The 19,879-nt window shown below is 38.9% G+C and overlaps 1 protein-coding gene across 1 annotated transcript in view; it reads right to left on the reverse strand.

The window, feature by feature from the left end:
- LANCL1 (LanC like glutathione S-transferase 1) overlaps positions 1 to 19,481 on the reverse strand; it is a 46,882-nt gene extending 27,401 nt beyond the window's left edge. Inside the window, exons 1-3 of the mRNA XM_052660002.1 lie at positions 19,424 to 19,481; positions 19,153 to 19,249; positions 15,445 to 15,562 (exon numbers count right to left, since the gene is read on the reverse strand). Coding sequence (XP_052515962.1) covers positions 15,445 to 15,562; positions 19,153 to 19,233 — 199 coding nt within the window. The 5' untranslated portion in view covers positions 19,234 to 19,249; positions 19,424 to 19,481. The remainder of the gene's footprint in view (positions 1 to 15,444; positions 15,563 to 19,152; positions 19,250 to 19,423) is intronic.
- Positions 19,482 to 19,879: the final 398 nt, after the last annotated feature.

Below are 19,879 nucleotides of genomic sequence, written 5' to 3' on the forward strand. Positions count from 1 at the left end.
CACAGCTTCAGGTTCTATTTCTGTGTTTTCATTCTGGGCCTCTGATTCCATATATTTTGATTAAGCAATCTTCTGTTAGGTTTGTAGTTTACACCACCTACCTTCTTCCCTGCTATGAGACACTCAAGGTCAAAAGGGTTTCGAGTAAGGAGTGCTACTGCCAATTAGAAAAATCTACCTGGGCAAGCTTATTATAAATCAGTCTGTGTGTGTGTGGTAGTCATCAGTCGTGTCACCATGGACTGTAGCTCACCAGGCTCCTCTGTCCATGGGAATTCTCCAGGAAAGAATACTGGAGTGGGCTGCTATTTCCTTCTTCAGGGGATCGTCCCTGACCCAAGGATCGAACGAGATCTCCTACATTACAGGCAGATTCTTTACCATCTGAGTTACCAGGGAAGCATAAATCCGTCTAGGTCAGGAAAATAAGGCAAGATGCATTGAGTCAAAGATATTCAATGTCTCATCAATATTTTATACCCCAGGGAGCCTAATAATAGAAAAAATGAGGGAACTGTCTGTGACCAAACATCTTGAACTTGATTCTTATGATCTTCTAACCTTTGACAGTAGTCATGTATACAACATCATCTTTGCATAAAACTGAAGGCTGACTGATATGGCAAGGTGGGAAATAAAAGATACAACCTCAACGCTCTCAGGGTAAACTCATCGAGTCCTTACATTTCCTCACAACCCTGGCCTCAATCCAGGCTTTTAAACTCTCTTTTCAAATGGAATTCTTAAATCAAAATAAACGTGTTCTTCATGGAAAAAGTCAAACAGTACTGCAACGCTTAATATACATTGGCAGTCTCTTGGCCTACTTCTATTCCTGCCTCCCAGAAGCAACCACTTTCAATAATTTTAGTTATCTCCTGTAGTATCTGCCTCCATATTTCCAATAATATGCTATGTGCTTTCTCTTGATTTTTCTTCATCAAATACTTCTGATTCACCTTTCACTCCAGAAAATGAGGATTTAACTCTTGCAACAGAGACAGCTAAATGGAACCCCGAAATTTATCTCCCTTTTCTGTAAACAATAATGCCTTGGATTTTAGCTAGGCACACGGTTACCCAGAATAGTATGGGTAAGAACGTGTGCATGGGTAAGTTCTGACCAATGAGACAAGTGGAAATAACAGGGGTAACTTCAGAAAATGTTCTTGAAGGGAGCAGACCTGCTGTTTCTTTTTTCCTGGTTGGAATGTAGAGGTGATGGTGTACCTAGGCAACCATATTAGACCATGAAGTGGTAGTTCTGTGATGAGGATGGTAACATATCAAGATCAAAGAAGTTTAGAACCCAGAGGACTGTGAAGGTGCCACACCATGACTATCCTACACAAGACAGAAATTCTGTTGTGTTAAAGCCACTGTTATTTTAGGTGTGTTCCCCTTATGCAAGCAAGCCTAATCCTAAAGAACACAGCTCTCTTCAAAGCTCAGGAGGTAGGCAGAAGGTAGACCACATAGGGTCTTGTAAACCAGTTAAGGATTTGCGGTTTTATTTGAAAAGCACTATTTAAGAGCACAACTAAATTTGTGTTTTTAATATTTCGCTGCAGAGGGAGGTGGGAAGGATGTTCAAGTGGGAAGGACATGGGTAAACCTATGGCTGATGCATGTTGATGTTTGGTAGAAACCAATGTAATACTATTAAGCAATTATCCTTCAGTTAAAAATAAATAAATTAAAAAATATTTTATAAAAAAAAATTTCACTGCAATTGCACTGTAAGATTTGGAAAAGAATATATGAACAGTGGATGCAGGAGGAGCAATTAGGATCGGTGAGGAGTACAAATGAGAGGCAGAGTAGCTGTAGTAGAGATGAAGCGAGACTGAATGGGAAAGATACCTGTCTGGAAGGTACAAGTCAACAGAACCTGCGGGGGAATGACTGAGAGGGAAAGATCAAGATGACTCCCTAACTTCAATGGCTGGATGGGCGATGGTGCCATCCTCTGAGATGGCAAATGCCTCGAGGGGAGGGCCACTTAAGAGGGAAGACTACAGCTGTATCCTTTCATAAACTCAGCCCCAAATATGATTCCAATTCCTAACGGACATTTAATGAGAAGAAATGTTTTTTAGTGGTTTCTAGGATAACACCCATCAGAACTGGTCATGAGGTTCAATGAAGGATGATATATGGAGTTTAAACTTTTTAATGTTTTCATCAATCACAGAATATGTTACATAATCAAGAATATCCTTGGGTTCAAATTTGAGCAGCAGATAAAATGTCCTTCTCTACTGTTTGGTAAGCAAATGGTAGAATATTCAAGATTTCCTTCCTTTTTCTACCCTTTCACGAAAAGGTAGAATTTTCTAGAAGAAAATTCTAGACCCAAAACAACTGAAATGAGATTTAAAATTTGTTTGCAGTTAATTGTAAAAATATGCTCCAGATTGTTTTAGACTTTAGAATTATGTTTTTAAGAAAAAGGAAAGACTGCCCCACCTTTTATGAATCTGGATGAAGTTTTCATTGATATAAACTTCAAGTTAAAATATTCTTCTATTATTTTAGTTGGTCCACTCCATGATAACCACTGTCACTAAAATATGAAAGCTAATGCTTTTTGGTCTTACTTTGACTATCTGGTTAGGAAACATACTGACCTATTTTAAAAGAGAAAATAATCCACATGAAACTATACACTGAGATTATTAGTAAAGCAAAATCTAATCCATTATTTTCCCATTAATCTTCAAGTCATTAAAGGTGACTTTATAAGAAGTATTGGGGATAATATTCTAATTCTGTTAAGCAATGAGTACTTTTCTTCAGGAACAAGAGACCATTCCTACTCTGGATGGTGTCTTTATTTCCCAAAGGGTACAGGAAAGTTGTTATTGGGTTGCCATCTCTAGTTTACAAGTAAAATCAGACACATTTAAGTAATATCAGTAAATATGAATCAATAAAGTATCCTTTAGAATCAAGCATGGTAAGTCAGTAATTGTTTTAGAAATCCCATGTTAATTCTGTAGTTATTCATAGCCTCGGACGCTGACTTGATGGAGAAGGAACAGATAGGTGGACACAGTACCCTCTTCTACCCCAGAGATAAAAAATTATCATCAGGAAGTAGGTATGGGCAGAGTGTGGACTGAAAGGGAAGCTTCATTTGTGATAAGTTTGACACAAGGCAAATGCAGAGAGTGCTCCCAGCATGTGGAATCATCTAAGCAAATCCACGTGGACAAGAGGACTAGGGGATGACTTGGCTAGTAAGACTGGACTCCTTGGGGGTTCAAATTGTTAAAAACTAGACACAGAAATATAGATTTAATGCTAATCTATTATCAATTTATGTGAAGGAGTATTCAAAAACAGTATTTTTCAAAGATATATTTAGCTATACGTGTTAGTCTAGGTTCTGCAAGGTGGGACTGAAATATAGGACTTCACTAGGGACATACATAACATGAAGGGTACTGCAGGGCATCATGCCAGCAATTGCATACTGCTTCCATGTGCAGCCCCTGGACCAGAAGAGGTGGTCTCACCTAACTAGAAAGAAGCTGAGAGGTCTAACCCTCCTGGAAACCAAGAAGGAGAGGGACAACCAGATATGAATGAACACTAGAAGTGTCTGACACAGGGCCTGGTGGGGAAGTGGCAGAAAGAGGAAGCCAAATCTTGGACAGGTCAGTTCTGAGATGTTCATTAGACATCTCAGTGGAGATATCAAGTAGGCAGCAGGATGCATGGGTCTGAGTTTAGGGAAGAGAGGTTGGACAAATGTCCTCCAGAAAATAGAAAAAAAGAACCTACATATCTCCTGTGATCTCAGAGGCAAGTAGAAACCCAGATATCTATTACTTTGATCTAATAACTTGTGGAATCTGTCTGGTGGCTCAAAACTACAGTGTTCACTATGACAGACTGCAGCCATAAGTATCTACAGAAACCTCAGTTGGTTAAAATGAACAAATTTAAAATTCAGTTTTCCGGTCACACTGGCCACATTTCCAACACTTGGAAATGTAATTAACATATGGCTAGAGTAATTAACATATGGCTAGTGGCTGCTGAATGGACAGCAAAGAAACAGATTCATCACTGCAGAAAGGTTCAAGGACATTACTGATTAGGGACAGATGTCTTTCTTTATATAAAAAGTTCAGTACGTCTGGCACTGCTCACAGATCATCCCAGGAATCTCTTGGCTTTAAACTGTTGAAAACTAATTTACTTGAAAGACAAAAAACAAATAAAAACTTTGCTGTAAAGGAATCCATCATGGCTTTCAGTATAGATGCTCTGCACCAGATTTTTTTCTATTCTGTTTCCTTCTGTAGCTACAACTCTGGCAAGGGAGGGTGAATTGTTTAGGGACACTTCTAAATCTGCAATTTCCTTACTCAGCTACTTATCCCCAGCAGTACTATAAATATAGCCAGCTGTTGAGAGGTAATTAATAGGAAGCCTTTGAATTTCTGAGGGATCATTAGTCGTATTCATCTTGACCAATCAAGACCTTGATGCATCTCAAATGGCTATGGAGATGATAAAAATCTCCACAGATGTATGAAGCTCTCAAAGCACTTCTCTGTAATTATGCATTTGAGATTATTCCTTAACATTATTCATTTATTTTACAACCAGCCTACACTGATATAAAAACCTCTGCCATGGTACTTCAGTTCTGCGAGTTATTTCCTTATAGATTAGGTACTTTTGAAGACACTTCTTCATGTATACTCTGGTACTCTTCTTCATGTATACTCTGGTGGGAAAAATCATGTTCAGATTATGGATACTGCTGCAACCACTGGAGATGTTCAGTAAACACCCAAGAATGGGTCTTAATAGCTTTGAGTGATACCGAGACAAGAACTTCCTAAAGGAGGGGGGATGGGTTGCTTCACCCTAAGTTTCAAACGAACTGTTCCCTAGTTGAAATTTTTAAAGCTCGTGAATTTTTTTTTCATTCAAATTAATGGAAATATGAGAAATGAAAGTTTTCTCTAAATAACCCCATATAGTATGATCACCTGCTTTCTAAGCAGGCTGGTATTTTCAAATGCATTATTTTTAATAATTATCTTAACCTTGCGTGTGTTTTGAGCGTGTGTGTTTCCATTTCTTCAACAAAATGACAGTGTCTTTAGTGCAGGGCTCCCAGTCCCTGAAGTTATTCTCCGCAAAGCCTGGATGTGAACACTGCACTGACTAGTACATCCAGCCTATCTTCAGGTTAAAGCTGGGTGTAGTGCCGGCTTTCCAAATACTCCAGTACTTTTAATACAGGTAACCTGAGGAGGAAACTAGCTGTGACTTTAAATCCTTAATTTCAAAATACTGACCCAAATGAAGAGGTGGAATTGCAAATAAAAAAAGGCAAATGAGCACACTGAAGAGGTGTCTTCTTTTCTCCATTATCTATTTCCAGAGCTAAAGAGGAAAAGGGATTAAAATTTTTAAAAAGGGGGATATTATACTTTCCTCCTTCCTTCCCTCAGTGCCCTGCAGTGTACTGCTTCCTAACTGTCAAATTAGGAAGTGCTCCTATTCTGTTATTCAGACTACCATGAAAAGTGAAAATGTTAGTCGCTCAGTTGTGTCCGACTCTTAGTGACCCCATGCACTGTAGCCCACTAGGCTCCTCTATCCACGGGATTCTCCAGGCAGAATACTGGAGTGGGTTGCCATTCCCTTCTCCAGGGGGTCTTCCTGATCCGGGGATAGAATTTGGGTCTCCCACATTGCAGGAAGATTCTTTACCGTTTGAGCCACCCAGTAGGCCTTAGACTACCTTAATAGGTGATAAATCCTTTAACACAATAGTTATTAAGAGTAACTTAATTCAGGTTCATGAATCACTGCTTGATATTGAAGCCTATCTATGCTACTTCCTAGCTGTGTGATCTTACCCCACTTACTAAACCTCTCTGTGCCTGAGCATTTTTACATATTAAATGGAAATAACAGTAGCTACTCCATATATGTGTGTGTGTGCGCGTGCTAAGTTGCTTCAGTCGTGTCCAGCTCTTTGTGACCCCATGGACTATAGCTTGCCAGGCTCCTCTGTCCATGGGATTCTCCATGTAAGAATACTAGAGTGGGTTGCTATGCCTCCTCCAGGGGATCTTCCAGACTCAGGGATCGAACCTGTGTCTCTTACATCTCCTGCAGTGGCAGGCAGGTTCTTTAACACTAGCACCATCTGGGAAGCCCAGCTACTCCATAGCTATTGTAAATCATTCTGATCAGTACAACAGTCTCCAGCACCCAGTAACTACTCAATAAATGCCCAAACCCCATTAGTCTGTGATTCTGAGTGCTGAATGAGTTGCTTTGTCTCATCACTGATGCCTGATCTAAAGGGACAGAAAATACAGAGGCAACCATATTCTTCTTCCTCCTCCTATCTCCTGCCTCTCTCCTCTCTCACTGGCTCCTCTGAGGAGGGTTAGCAAAATCTTCCCCGCATCAGGACGTCTTTCTTCTCCTCAATCCTGTTTTCATGTTGTTATCCACTCTTTGGCTGTCCAGAGGCTCTTTAAGTCTAGGGAGTTCTCAGCTGGCATGGTGGTAAAGAATCCACGTGACAATGCAGGAGATGCGGGTGACTTGGGTTTTGATCCCTGGGTCAGGAAGCTCCTCTGGAGCAGGAAATGGCACACACTCCAGTATTCTTGCCTGGAGAATCCCTTGGTCAGAGGAGCTAGGTGGGCTACAGTCCACTGGGTCGCAAAGAATTGGACACAACTGAGCATGCATGCACATGAGAGCAGGTAAGTTTAAATTGGGGGCAAGAAGGAGGAAGCCCACTTTATGTCCAGGTCTAAACGATATGCTCTTTATCCAACTCTGCCAAGTATAAAGTGAATATTATGTATGAGCCCTGTCTCATTGCTGAGTTCACTTCTTAATTGCATCAGAGGTTGAAGGGAATGGGATGTGATTAACTCTTTTACATCCTTGAGACATGAAATGAGTTGGATTCTCACTCTTTCCCCATTGTGCCTAGTTTTGTTATTGTTTTTAGTTTGCACAGATGGTAACTAGAGTAGTAAAAGACAGGTTATTTCCCTTTCACTCATCCATTCATTCATTCAACAAACATTTATTAAGCACCAACTATGACCCTGGCATTGTGTTAACCGCTAAAGTTAACGGAATGAAATTGACAAGACATGCCACCTGGTATTGTGGATAAAAATCAAATGCTTAGATATATGTCTCTTTCTTTACCTGCTGTCAGTTCTTCTGATCTACCTACAAACACTTACATCCTACTCTGTGCTTCACTCAAGCACACTGGTGATATCTAAACCCTACAGCTGTTTCAAGCCTGTGTGTCAGCCATTTATTAATAAGATCGCTGACAGCACAATGACATCAGCACCTTACAAACTGTAGGCAAAAAGAAAGCAGGCAACATTCATGGTGCATTCATCTATCTAGTGATCACTGTGAAGGGCCCTCACAGACCCAGTGGAGAGCCACGCCACTGATTCCTTCCATTTGTCCTGACAGTGCTGGGTGGGAGGCACAGATGCCTCTCATGATGGTGAAGGACACTTGGTCAAGGCTCAAATTAGACACTGAAATGCTGGCTCTGATGAAGAGCTAGTTAGAAGAATATCAAATTGCAAAGAAAAGACACCTGGCCAGAGCAATTTCTTTCAAATATCTGGCATCAGCAGAAACTAAAACCCACGTGCTAAAACTGTAGCTCAGAGGCTATAAATCCGGCAGATCAGAGGAACAGCATCTTGAAACACTTTAATAACTTGCATTTAGAGTGTGAGTTAATATTACTCTAGGGATTATGCTGCACATCCTCTTATTTAAAATGTTATCTAATACTTGAAAAGAGGAAATATATGCCAATCTTAGCCTCATTAACTTTGCGAGTCGGTATAGAACATTGGGTCATGTCTTTTAGAACTAAAGCTGCTAGAGTCCTGTGTGTATCTTTTGAGTGTGAGTAGATCATTATTTCCCTTGGGAATTATCATAGTTAAGAGTGGGAAAAAATGAAATTAAATGAGGGCTAGCACTTTTCCTCATTCCCTCTTTAAGACACTAGTTGAGATCAGCCATCCCTTGGGTTTACTTTTCTTACTTAGTTATCTGCAAGGGAAGCAATCTTTCCTACTAAATGCCAATTTCTAACAATCTGCTCACTTAATCCTTTACAATAACAGTACCTCACCAGTGCTTCATGTTTTCCATTTTATAAAGCACTTTACAATCTTCTCCCTCCTAGAACAAATCTACTTGGAGCAGAACCCAGATGGCAGGGAGAGTCATGTCCTCTGGTGAGTCCCCACAGATCCCTGGACACCACCTGTGTGTGTACATGCTCAGTCCTGTATGACTCTTTGGGACCCTATGGACTGTAGCCCACCAGGTTCCCCTGTCCATGGGGTTTCCCAGGCAAGAATACTGCAGTGGGTTGCCATTTCCCTCTCCAGGGGATCGTCCTGACCCAGGGACTGAACCCATGTCTCCTGCATCTCCTGCAGTTGCAGGTAGATTCTTCACCACTGAGACACATGGGAAGCCCACTGTCAAGGAAGTCCCTATTCATTTTTTAAATGCGAGCAAGTTATTAGATGAATTTTAACTTACCTCATTTAACCATAATTTACTTAAAAGTTATTGATACCTTGTCTTCTGTTACTGCTTCAGGATAGTTCAAAAAACAAGCTACCGAACAGAAATAGGTTAACCCTTGCTGGGTCTTTGATCTGGAGTTATCTCTGAAAAAAAACCTTTGAAAACAATCTCAATTTGTGATTAAGTACATTTACTAGTATAGGAATTTCCTGGCGGTCCAGTGGTTAGGATCCCATGATTCCACTGCAGGTGGCATGGGTTCAGTCACTGGCAGGGGCATCACCTACCATCATTTAATAGCTGGACTTCAGATTTGATCTTAAGGGGTTTCCATGCCTGCTATTTTTCTATACTGTCTGCTGTGTGCATGGGCACACTGAAAGGTTCTTAACGGGGCACCTAAAGATCTAAATGGCTTCCCTTGCCTCCCAAGCTGGGAGTGTATAGCAAAGAACTCTTGAAATTCTACCGGGAAAGGAATAAAGCTAAAAATGAACAACTCAATGCTTACTGCTGGTGTATGTTATACATCAATATCATGATGCACACTACACTTCAGTGTATTCGATTTTACAGAGGAGGATTTCAGTGAAAAGAACTGAGGCTGTTCATTTCAAACATCGCTTATTAACAGTTGCAAGAGCTACTGATTGCTTTCAGACTATGGGTAATGTTTTACACAAGAGGATCCTCAACAAGCCTTTTCAAACACAAGCAATTATAAGGAAAAGCTTCTGTTTTGGCCCAGTTAATTTTCTATCCTGAAGCCACGCTCTGAATATATTAATTTAGGATTAGAAAGGGGAAGAACGTTCTAAGGAACAAAGCCGAAGATTACACTTTTCTAGCTGCAAATGCCCATAAAATCTTTCTAGGGTTTTTTACTCTATGTCCAGTCTCAAATAACGTTTTCCTGCAGACATTTTAATAGTAGTTATTCTTGCCTTTCTAACAAGCCATGATTCCCTCAATCTTTCCAAATTCTTGTCATGTTTTTGCAGGGCTTATTCTGATTTTTTCTAAAACACTTATAATTGACTAGTCATTAGCCATTTCTAAAAAGTTGGTATGGTTCACATTACTTCATCTCATAGCTTATGTGTTGGTCTTCTTCAGTTTTTTACCTATCAAATGTATGGAGTAAACCCAAATGTAGGAGTGGAGAGTAAACTTCAACCAGCCCCCCACCCCCCGACCGCCACACACACACACATTCTCAGGGACTAAAGAGCAGGGCTCTGTCTTTGTCACTAACTAGCTGTGTAGCCTTGAACAAGGTACTCAGCCTCGCTTTGATTCAGTTTCCTCATCCTCAAAATCAGGGTATGAATAGGATGCATGCCATGGAGTTGTTTTGAGATGTAGGTGCGTTATTTAATGCAAAGCACTTGCATGGAGCCTGGCATATAACATTAGTGACTGGCATACATGCACATACACACACTAGCTCCTGTCATTCAAATGTAAATCCTATTAGCATTTTATTAACAAGAGTCAAATTTTAATTTTTCCTCTTATCTTTCCACAGTCAGATAATCATGAAATTGCATACTGATGATCCTCATTCCTTTAGGAGCCAAAATTCATTCAATCAATGTGTTTTATTATTAAAGTATTGAATTGTGTTTTGAACATTAATGTATAGTAGTAATGTGTTAACTCTCAATTACTGACTGAAAAACCTGATTATTCACAACACTTCATTCCTGAATAAGCAAAACAGAGACCAGAGGGATTTGTGGTAAAAATTGCTTCATTTGCCAATAAGAGATAGTTATGGGATTTTAAAATTATTCTTTCTTTCCTACTTAAGGATCAAAGCATATTACCTCTCTGTGGTATATAAAAAAAGATAAACGCCAAAGAATACAGCTTGTAAAACTGTACTATGACAACCCACAGGTATAAATAAAGGCTTCAGAGATGATATCTGAATCCTATTAAAACTTCATGTTAATCACTCGCATCACCATATTATATCCTCTGCTTTTATTTAAAAATGAAAGTCAAGATAATTTTAGTTGTAAAACAGTTTGTAAAGTCTATGTTAAATACTTTCTAAAGCAATGATCTGCTTCTTTTGAGTGTCAATTTAAACTTGTATATGTCACCCTTACCAGTAAAGCAGTATCGTGTTTTCTAAAGCACATACAATACACAGAGGTACTCTAGCAGAAAAGTAACCTATCACTATTAGTCTCAATTTTTGTTGGAAAATTAAAAAATGATGTGAATCCCGTTTTTCAGTTTTAAGTTCATATGTAACATTAAAAACATATGGGTGCTTTTTCCCTTCACTGAAACTCTTTCAAGATCAAGCTGAACAACTGAGACAAATCTAGGCATACCATGAATGAAGTATCATGAAGCTGGGCAGCCTAGCCCTGTGGTTTTCTTTGGAGTCATGAGCCAGAAACAGAGATACATGACTACAGGGTATACTGTGGATTGATAAATGTTACAAACAAATTAAGGACTTTATAACCCTGTGACAGCCAGTGAGACTTTGAGAGGAAGCGGAAAGGGGAGGCAGAGAGCTGTCTACTCAGGCTGAGAAACCACTAATGTTTCACAGTGTTTATAACCTGATGTAGCCCCATTTCTAAGTTTAAGTTACACTGGCTCTAGAAACACAATTTATGATTTGGCATTTCTAGAATACTTTCTATGGCAGGCTTTATGAAAAGACTATTACTTATAGAAATTAAGGAACTTAAAAGTGAGTAAGAAATTTTCCATCAAAATTAAAATATTAATCTCCCTAGAAATAGAGTAGGCAAAATATTGCTTGGCATATTTCAAACATTTATCAGTTCAGTTCAGTTCAGTTCAGAAGTTCAGTCTGAGAAAGAGTCGGACTCTTTGTGACCCCATGGACTGCAGCATGCCAGGCTTCCCTGTCCATTGCCAACCCTCAGAGCTTACTCAAACTCATGTTAATGATAAATTTATCCTTATAAAAATTCTCCCAAATTAGACAGCCAGGTTAGAGAGCCTTTTGCAGATAGAAATATTGTGGCTTACTGTCTACATGCCTTGTGCAAACATAGGAACAAAAAAGGATCCTTTTTCATGTTGTACAGAACTTATAGCAGAGATTGCTAGGTCTTACCCTAAATCCACGTTCCTCTTTCCTTCAGTAACAGACCCCAGTTTAGACTACATTCACCATCCTTCGTTGTTAAGGGGTATGACCATGTGACTATGTTCTACCCAATGCAAAGAATGTAGAATTGAAATGCTGAGTAGGACTTCCTGGAAGTCTTATTTTAAAGGAAAGAAATGCATTTTTTCTTTGCCTTTTTCCTCCCTGCAGCCTTGAAAAGCCGATATAATGGCTGGATATTCAGTTGCTATTTGGTCAAGGGAGAGAAGCTAGTGCTGAGGGATGTTGTAGCTATTGCTGAGTCGCTAAGTGATGTCTGATTCTCTGAAATCCAGAAAAGGGCCATGCCAAAGGACTGGCTGAGGGACGATGGAGAAAGAAATGAGCCTGGGTTCCTTTTGACATCCTGAGGCCATCACCGTACCTCTGGACCACTTCCCTCTGGCTTTCTTTTACATCTGTTTTGTTTTGTTCAGTTGTTAAGTTGTGTCTGACTCTGCTACCCCATAGACTGCAGCATGCCAGGCTTCCCTGTCCTTCACTATCTTCCTGAGTTTGCACAAACTCATGTCCATTGAGTCAGTGATGCTATCTAACCATCTCAACCTTTGCTTCCCTCTTCTCCTCTTGCCCTCCATCTTTCCCAGAATCAGGGTCTTTTCCAATGAGTTGGCTCTTCGTATTAGGTGGCCAAAGTATTGGAGCTTCAGCATCAGTCCTTTCAATGAATATTCAGGGTTGAATTCCTTTAGGATTGATTGGTTTGATCTACTTGCTGTTCAAGGGACTCTCAAGAGTCTTCTCCAGCATCACAGCTCAAAAGCATCAATTCTTTGGCACTCAGCTTTCTTTACAGTGCAACTCTCACATCCACACTTGACTACTGGAAAAACCATAGCTTTGACTATACAGACCTTTGTCAGCAAAGCAATGACTCTTCTTTTACATCAGAGTAAAAAAAAATTTTTTATCATGTTTGAGCCACTGTAATTTTGATTATTTTGGGTATATGAAACTGAACCCAATCCTATTCCAAAAACAATCCTATCCAAATCAGCACAGAAATTAGACCGTATTTCTTCTGGGGAATGAAGCTTAACAAAATAAGATAGAAATTTAAGGTTCTAATTGTAACAATCATATTACAATCATAGTTTCTCAAATAAACTACATATTATATTAAAAGAGTTTCACTGTATATGATAATAAATATTTAACAGATGTGAATGCTAAAGAAGGAAATAAAGTTTAAAAAAATTTCTATTAGTGTTTCCCAAAGGAATGTTATTTTGGAAAAATTAATAACAAGAGCAAATAATAATATTTGCAAATAAATAGAAATATGACCCTAAATTTGGTGAACAAAGTTAAAAATATATAATTCTCTTTTCCTCAAAAGAGTTACTTTTTGAAAGATAATGAGGCACAAAAGTAACATACAAAGCCACTCATTATTATGCAAACACTGCTTTGAGACAGAACACAAAGTGTTTTTATTGTGTTAAGATGGTCATGAATGTATTTTTGCTAATAAAATTGCAGTTATGAATAGATGATACTTGATAAGACATAATATGATATTAACGATATTCTGTGGTTGAATCAGCTTTAGTTTCTCCCCAACAAATTTTTTGTTCAGATGGAACATTTGCATAGGAAAGCATTTTACTTAGGAAAACACTGGAGGAGACAATCCATTCTATGTGGAAACAACGGCTTTATAACAGTGCTTGATCAGGAGGCATTAGGAACCTTGCCTTGAAAGCCATTATCAAATTTATCTAGAAAACTTTATGCTATATCATAAAATAACCAGCAACTGAAGAAATCCTTAACTGCTTACTATGCCAATTTGCCCCTGCTTTCAGGAGACAGCAATATCATAGATACTGAAGGATAAAAGAGTTGAAAGACACAGGCAATTCAAATAAAATGATGCCAAAAACTCGATATTGCCAGAAAAATTTTAAACAAACTTGCATTCTACTTTGGAGTAACTTTTTCCTTTTTCTATTTCCAAGGAAATTTTAACTTTGATTCTCAACCAGCTCTGCCAATAGTGAAGATTTTCCTTATGTTGTCAAATGATCAATTCAAACTTGAAATCAATCACTTCTTTTGTTCCTAAAGTAAGGTACCTTATGATATATAATATAAGCTCACCTGAAGGTGAGTTACAGATTTATGTCATTCTTTTAACAATCAGTTATGTAATGAAATCCAGCCATCTGTCTCAGTTGTCCTGTTCTGTTCAAATCCTCATAGTTTTAAATAAAGAAGAGTAATACTAATCAATAAGATTCATTTACCAATGACTGCACACCTGGAACACAGTATAGCTAATCAATAAATGACAGCTGTTGCTATAATGTCTCTCTTGAAACAAAACACTTTCATTTTATTCTCATCTTAACATTTTTTGTGTTAAGCTTTTAATCCACAAAAATTATAACATTATACTATAAAAGGGAGGGTCCACATGTAGCTCAGATAGTAAAGAATCTGCCTGCAATGCAGGAGACCGGGGTTCGACCTCTGGTTTGGGAAGATCCTCTGGAGAAGGGAATGGCAATCCCTCCAGTATTCTTGCCTAGAAAATCCCAAGGACAGAGGAGCCTGGCAGGCTACAGTCTGTGGGGTCTCAAAGAGTCAGACACAACTGAGCAACTAACAATAACACTATCTAGACCACTCCTTTTGTTTTATAAAATACTGACCTTAAATGTCCCTGAGAGATTAAAATTTTATTGATTTTTTTTCCGCCTTCCCGTACTCAGGAGAAGGAAGAGAATCACTTTCCATAAGAGAGGATTACTAAGAGACTGCTATTATTAACAGTAAATTCCTCTCCTAGAAAAGCTCTCAACGTATGCTTTGAGAAAGACCATCACCATCTGCATCAGGACCATGGAGGCTTGTAAACTGCAGATTCCTGGGTCCTGCTCAAGACTACTGAAGCAGAATCTTGCCGTGAGGCCTAAGAACCTGCATTTTTATGATAAGCCCCATTGCCTTAAAATAAAATCCAAACTCCTTAAGCTAAAAACCTATTCCTCCTTATCTGCTTTTCAGAATAACTGGGAAACACTAAGTCTCCAAGCTGTGTTTCCTTCAAGATTAGAAAGCTGTCTTCCTGCTCTCTGCATTTGTAAGCTAGTTCAACTTTCCTTCTTTGGTTTCCCTCTTTCTTACTTTTTTGACATCTATGTACAGTTTCCTCCCAAACTTTCTCAGCCTCTCAATGACCAGCAACACAGAGAATGTTCATCAATGAGCAATGACTATATTGGAGGATTAGTTCATGGAATCTATACTCTACCCCGAGTTCCTTTATGGACACCTGTTACATGGTAACTTAAAAAGAAAAAAAAAAAGACAATTTTGGACATGTTTTATTTTCCATGGGTAAATTCTCCTGTTTCATGCACTGCATTTTGGGAATCTTCCCAACTCTTCTCAGTGAAATTCCGTTTCTGAATTAACTATGTAACACTGAACATCAACTTTTCACCCAAGTATGAAAGCCATCCAAATTTGTGTCAGGCATGAATTCTAGGAATATGCTTACTCTGCTCTAAATTCTGGACACTGTTAAAGATCCAGAAGATACCACGTTAGGCTGAGAGCACAGCATTCTTCCCAGAAGCAATTACTTCTATGCAGATGCAAGAAGCACTTAAGGGTGTACCATTCAGCCAGGCAGCTCTCCTTTCCTATGCTTGTGCCAGCTCCCAGTCAGCACTTCATACCTGCCCAGCCAGTGTAAACAGTGCTATCCCGAGGGTCTGCTGACTTCAGGCCTCTCTCCATTTGCTGAAGAAGCTCTCGAATCTTATTGTTCAAGCGTTGTGAAAACTCAGGAGTCAGCTGTAGAAAGTAAAGGGAAAACAAGTCTCAAAAAATATATGCCACTTGGTGTCCTAGGCTATAGCCTGTTAGAAACAGGAGGCTACTTCATTTCCTTTCAAGCTGCAGTTTTTTGCCTGAGAGAACAGGACAATTATTTTATTCTTAAACAACAAGGATGAATTAACAAAATGTAAAAGTACTACTGTATTTTCTTACTCAAATGAGGAAATATTTTTGATATAACTTAAATGTTTTACATAAAAATTTTAATTAAATATTAGACTGCCAATGTTAAACAGGATCACAGTAATTTCCATTTACTAGGAATCATCTATTATTTAAGTCAATATTTCTTTTGATAATAAAAACCATTTTATTAAACTAAGCATAAAACAGAAGATATTTGCTGTTTTCAAGCAATTGGATTTTTAGTATTCAGATGCAATGTTAATTCCCTAAAGAAATACTAATTGCTTCTGTTGTTTAAAGCATCTGCCTGGAATGCGGGAGACTCGGGTTCGATCCTTGGGTCGGGAAGATCCCCTGGAGAAGGAAAACGGCAACCCACTCCAGTACTCTTGCCTGGAGAATCCCATGGAGGGAGGAGCCTGGTAGGCTACAGTCCATGGGGTTACAAAGAGTCGGACACAACTGAGAGACTTCACTTTCACTTTCTGTTGTTTAAAAATGATGATAAATATTTATTAAAAAATCCATTTAGAAAAAAATGTATCAACATTAAAAAAAATGTAGAAGTAGCATAAGAAAAGCTAAATAAATTCATAGATATTAGGAGCATTCAGCAGAGTGGAAAGAACATTGGATCAAGACACAAAAAGCCACGCCCAGCACAGTGCCTTGCAGGCTACGGGCCTCACAAATATCGCTCAATGAATGAGCCAGGCCACATCCTTGTCTGCTATTAGCTGAGTGACCACGCTCAACCTGTAACTTCTTTATGCTTCAGCTGCCTTGTAAAGTCAGGATAATAACACCTGACTCACCAATGTCAAAGGTACACTGAGGATCAAATGAGATTGTGGGTCTCACACCCTTTGCATTCAGGGATTTAAATGCTGACATTTTTACTATTTTAAGCAATCCAATGATCTATACAAATATTTTGGATACAGACTGAAAACAAACTAAGACTGGGCTGTGAGGTTGGTGATATCCATATAAAGGACCATAGATGAAGGGCAAATGGTGAGGTTTACCAAAAAGTTATGTTAATTGTTCTAATAACTTTCTAATATTTAGAAAGTTCTGGATACACTGAATCATGAAATGTCTTAAAAGGTAACTTTAATATATACCTCTATTTTTAGTAATCTGCCCTGATTCTCAGACTTGGATTTCACAAAGCAGTAAAACAGTGAAATAATGTTGGGGAACATTACAAAAGTACAAACATTTCATTACATAAGGACGGTAAAAACATATATAACAATGACCTGCAAGCATCATAGCCTCATTTTTTTTTAAAAAAGGGCATTTTTAAAAAATGTAGGAAGGCAGTAGGAAAAAAATATAGGAAAGAAAAATGTAGGAAAGGCAGTATCAGAATTATTAGTGGTAATAAAAGACATTAAATTTTTAAAAAGACTGATACTTTGAAGAGTATCTCTGATAAGGCAAATTAGATGATCAACCATATCTGGGTTATTTATTCTAAAGCATCACTATGATCCCCTATTTCACACTCTGAAGAAGAAACCACATTGTTTGACAGACACACTCTCATCATTTAACAATGTCTGCCAAGACGTTAAGATTTCAACAAGCCTTAAAAATACATTTAGTAAGATAAAATATACTTCAGTATTAATATAAAAGGCCTATAAATCTTAACTAGATAGAAGAGTGCATCTACATAAGAACATGTCATATTCTGTTCGTAGATCATGGATAATTTATCATCTTGCCTGACCTTACTGTAAGCGACTGAGAATAATGAGAATGCCTCAGCCTCAAGAAGGGACATTACCTTCTATTTGGCACATAATTGCATTTAATAAAAGCGACCTGCCTAAGAATATTGATTGCTTGTGGCAGACCAAAAAATTATTCAAACCTAGCAATAATATGAAAAGTTTCTAAAAGCCCTTTTTCAATAGATGCCAGAAAACAGAGCAGTTTCTTATTGAACTATTTGCATTAACAAGTTAAGGAGGACAGATCTCTAGGGTCTGTTCCTTAGTGTTCAACATTAAACAATTCTAGAAGTGGGAGGAGGATTGTCCAAAAACCATGTGTCAGGCAATAAATTACACTATTATTTTGGGGCCAGAGTTCAAATTTATGAGTATCATTTTTATCCCTTAGATACAGACTTAAATTTGTAATTAGCATTTACTTTGTAGACATCCTAAACAGCGAGCTACGTTCCATTGAAGGCTTCTGTCATTAGGATCTATACTCAACTGTTCTCTTTGCCAAGAAACATGAAGCTGCAGATCTTCCTCCAAAAAGACAAGACAAGACAAGACAAATGCTTCAGCTTCAAGATCTGCAGAGCTAGACAGAACACAGGTCCAAAAAGCCAAAAGGAAGCCATCTGGCTTCAAGGTAATGATTCGAAGCTTTGTTTCGGCAGTTCAATTATGGTCTTAAAAGAATCATATTGATTCCAGCTCCATACACACTTAGGCAGCCTTCTATCTTACAACTCTCTGCCATCTCTCTCATTCCTCCTACTTGCACTACTCAAGTTAAATTACAATGCTAAGTGTTTTAAGGAAAGAATCAACAGAATTACTGGAAGTTCACTTGGCAGATGTGGAATCTCTAAAGCCCTCCAATCACAAACAAAATGCTTTTTGTATGGCTGATGAGCCTAGAAGAAATTAGCTGGTAAAATCTGAAAATGTGTGCACATGTAAAGAGATCACTCTTTTCACTTAACACTTCTCGACTAGGTGTAGACTCTCTTAACAATTATGTTCACAGGCATGAGAAAACACAGGCCTCTGGAATCTCAAGCCCAGGTTCTCTTTGTAACCTCACAGTGACTTGTGAGGTGCCCATCCGTTTAACTGACTATTTTCATGTATTCATTCATTTATTTATTTTCCAGTTGTGGGGTTGAGTGGAAATGGGACAAAGATTTCAGGCCTATGTCCCAAACCTCTCAGCAGCTGCAGTTTAAAGATGTCTTCATTGCATTCTGGTTTACTCTCGTCCTCATCCTGCCGGTACTCCTGTTCAATCATAAAACAGTAACACTGCGCATGTGAAAAGCCAGGAGGATTTCTCATCTCTCTTAAAAAACAAACCAAAAATGATTAAAAAAAAAAAAAAAAGGCAAGGTTACACACTAAATTGCAGAGCTGCCAATTTTTATAATTTAAATATCAATGACTGAAGTTATTTCAATGATCAACTTCTACTACAAATATTATCAACAATTTCTTACGTAAGTTCAACATGTTAGAGCTCAAACTATTTGCATATGTACTTTACATATTTAAAGTATTTTATACGTTTATACTGAAATTATTTATTTTTTAAAAAGAGGTGTTCATCCCTTTCTTTCAGGCAAAATCGAACTCCTTTCCAAACACTGGGGTTTGGAGGTAGGGATGGAGGCAGATACTTCCCAAACTCACCCTCCCAGCAGAATCAAAGTAGCCTTCGGCCAGGGATTTGTTATAATCAGCATAAGGATTCGGGAAGGCTCTCTGCGCCATGATGCCAGAAACGAGCCTGCAGAACAGGGGAAAAAGAGAATCTACGTTGAGATACGGGCCAAGTCCGCGTTGCGAAGGCGGAGGCCAGCGCCCGGGGAACACCTTCCTTCCAGTCCCTCGGCCACTGCGCAGTCCTTGCGGTTCGAGTGTACCCCTGGCCCCCCGCGGCCCAGCCGTCAGGGTGTGGCACCTCCGCAAAAGGGCTGCCAGGGCTCCTAACCCACCGCGACGAAGGGGGTCCGTTTTGCACCCCACGTTCACACTTGCGATTTCAAGCAACTGCCCGTCCAAGATCCCAAAGCCCTGTACGGCCTCTGGCCACTCACCCCGCCGCCTCCGGACAAAAACTGAAGCGACGCTTTCACTGCCCACTTCCTGCCAGCTGGACCAATCAGACCCTTCGCCACCCCGGAGGCCCGCCCCCTTCTCATTTTCAGTTTGTTAAAGAGACCGAAGTGTTAAAGGGTAGGACAGGTGATTTAATTCCCGGAGAGCTGGAGAGGGAGCCTATCTTAGAGTAATGCGCAACTGTGGGCAATGTTTCCTACCTTTATTCTCCTTTAAATTAAAAAAAAAAAAAATCAAGTAAACTAATTCAAGTCCAGATGATTCGCAAGAATTCGATTTTTAAAAAATTTTTAATTTG

Source organism: Budorcas taxicolor, chromosome 2 (assembly GCF_023091745.1).
Source record: "Budorcas taxicolor isolate Tak-1 chromosome 2, Takin1.1, whole genome shotgun sequence".
In the NCBI taxonomy this organism is placed as follows: domain Eukaryota; kingdom Metazoa; phylum Chordata; class Mammalia; order Artiodactyla; family Bovidae; genus Budorcas; species Budorcas taxicolor.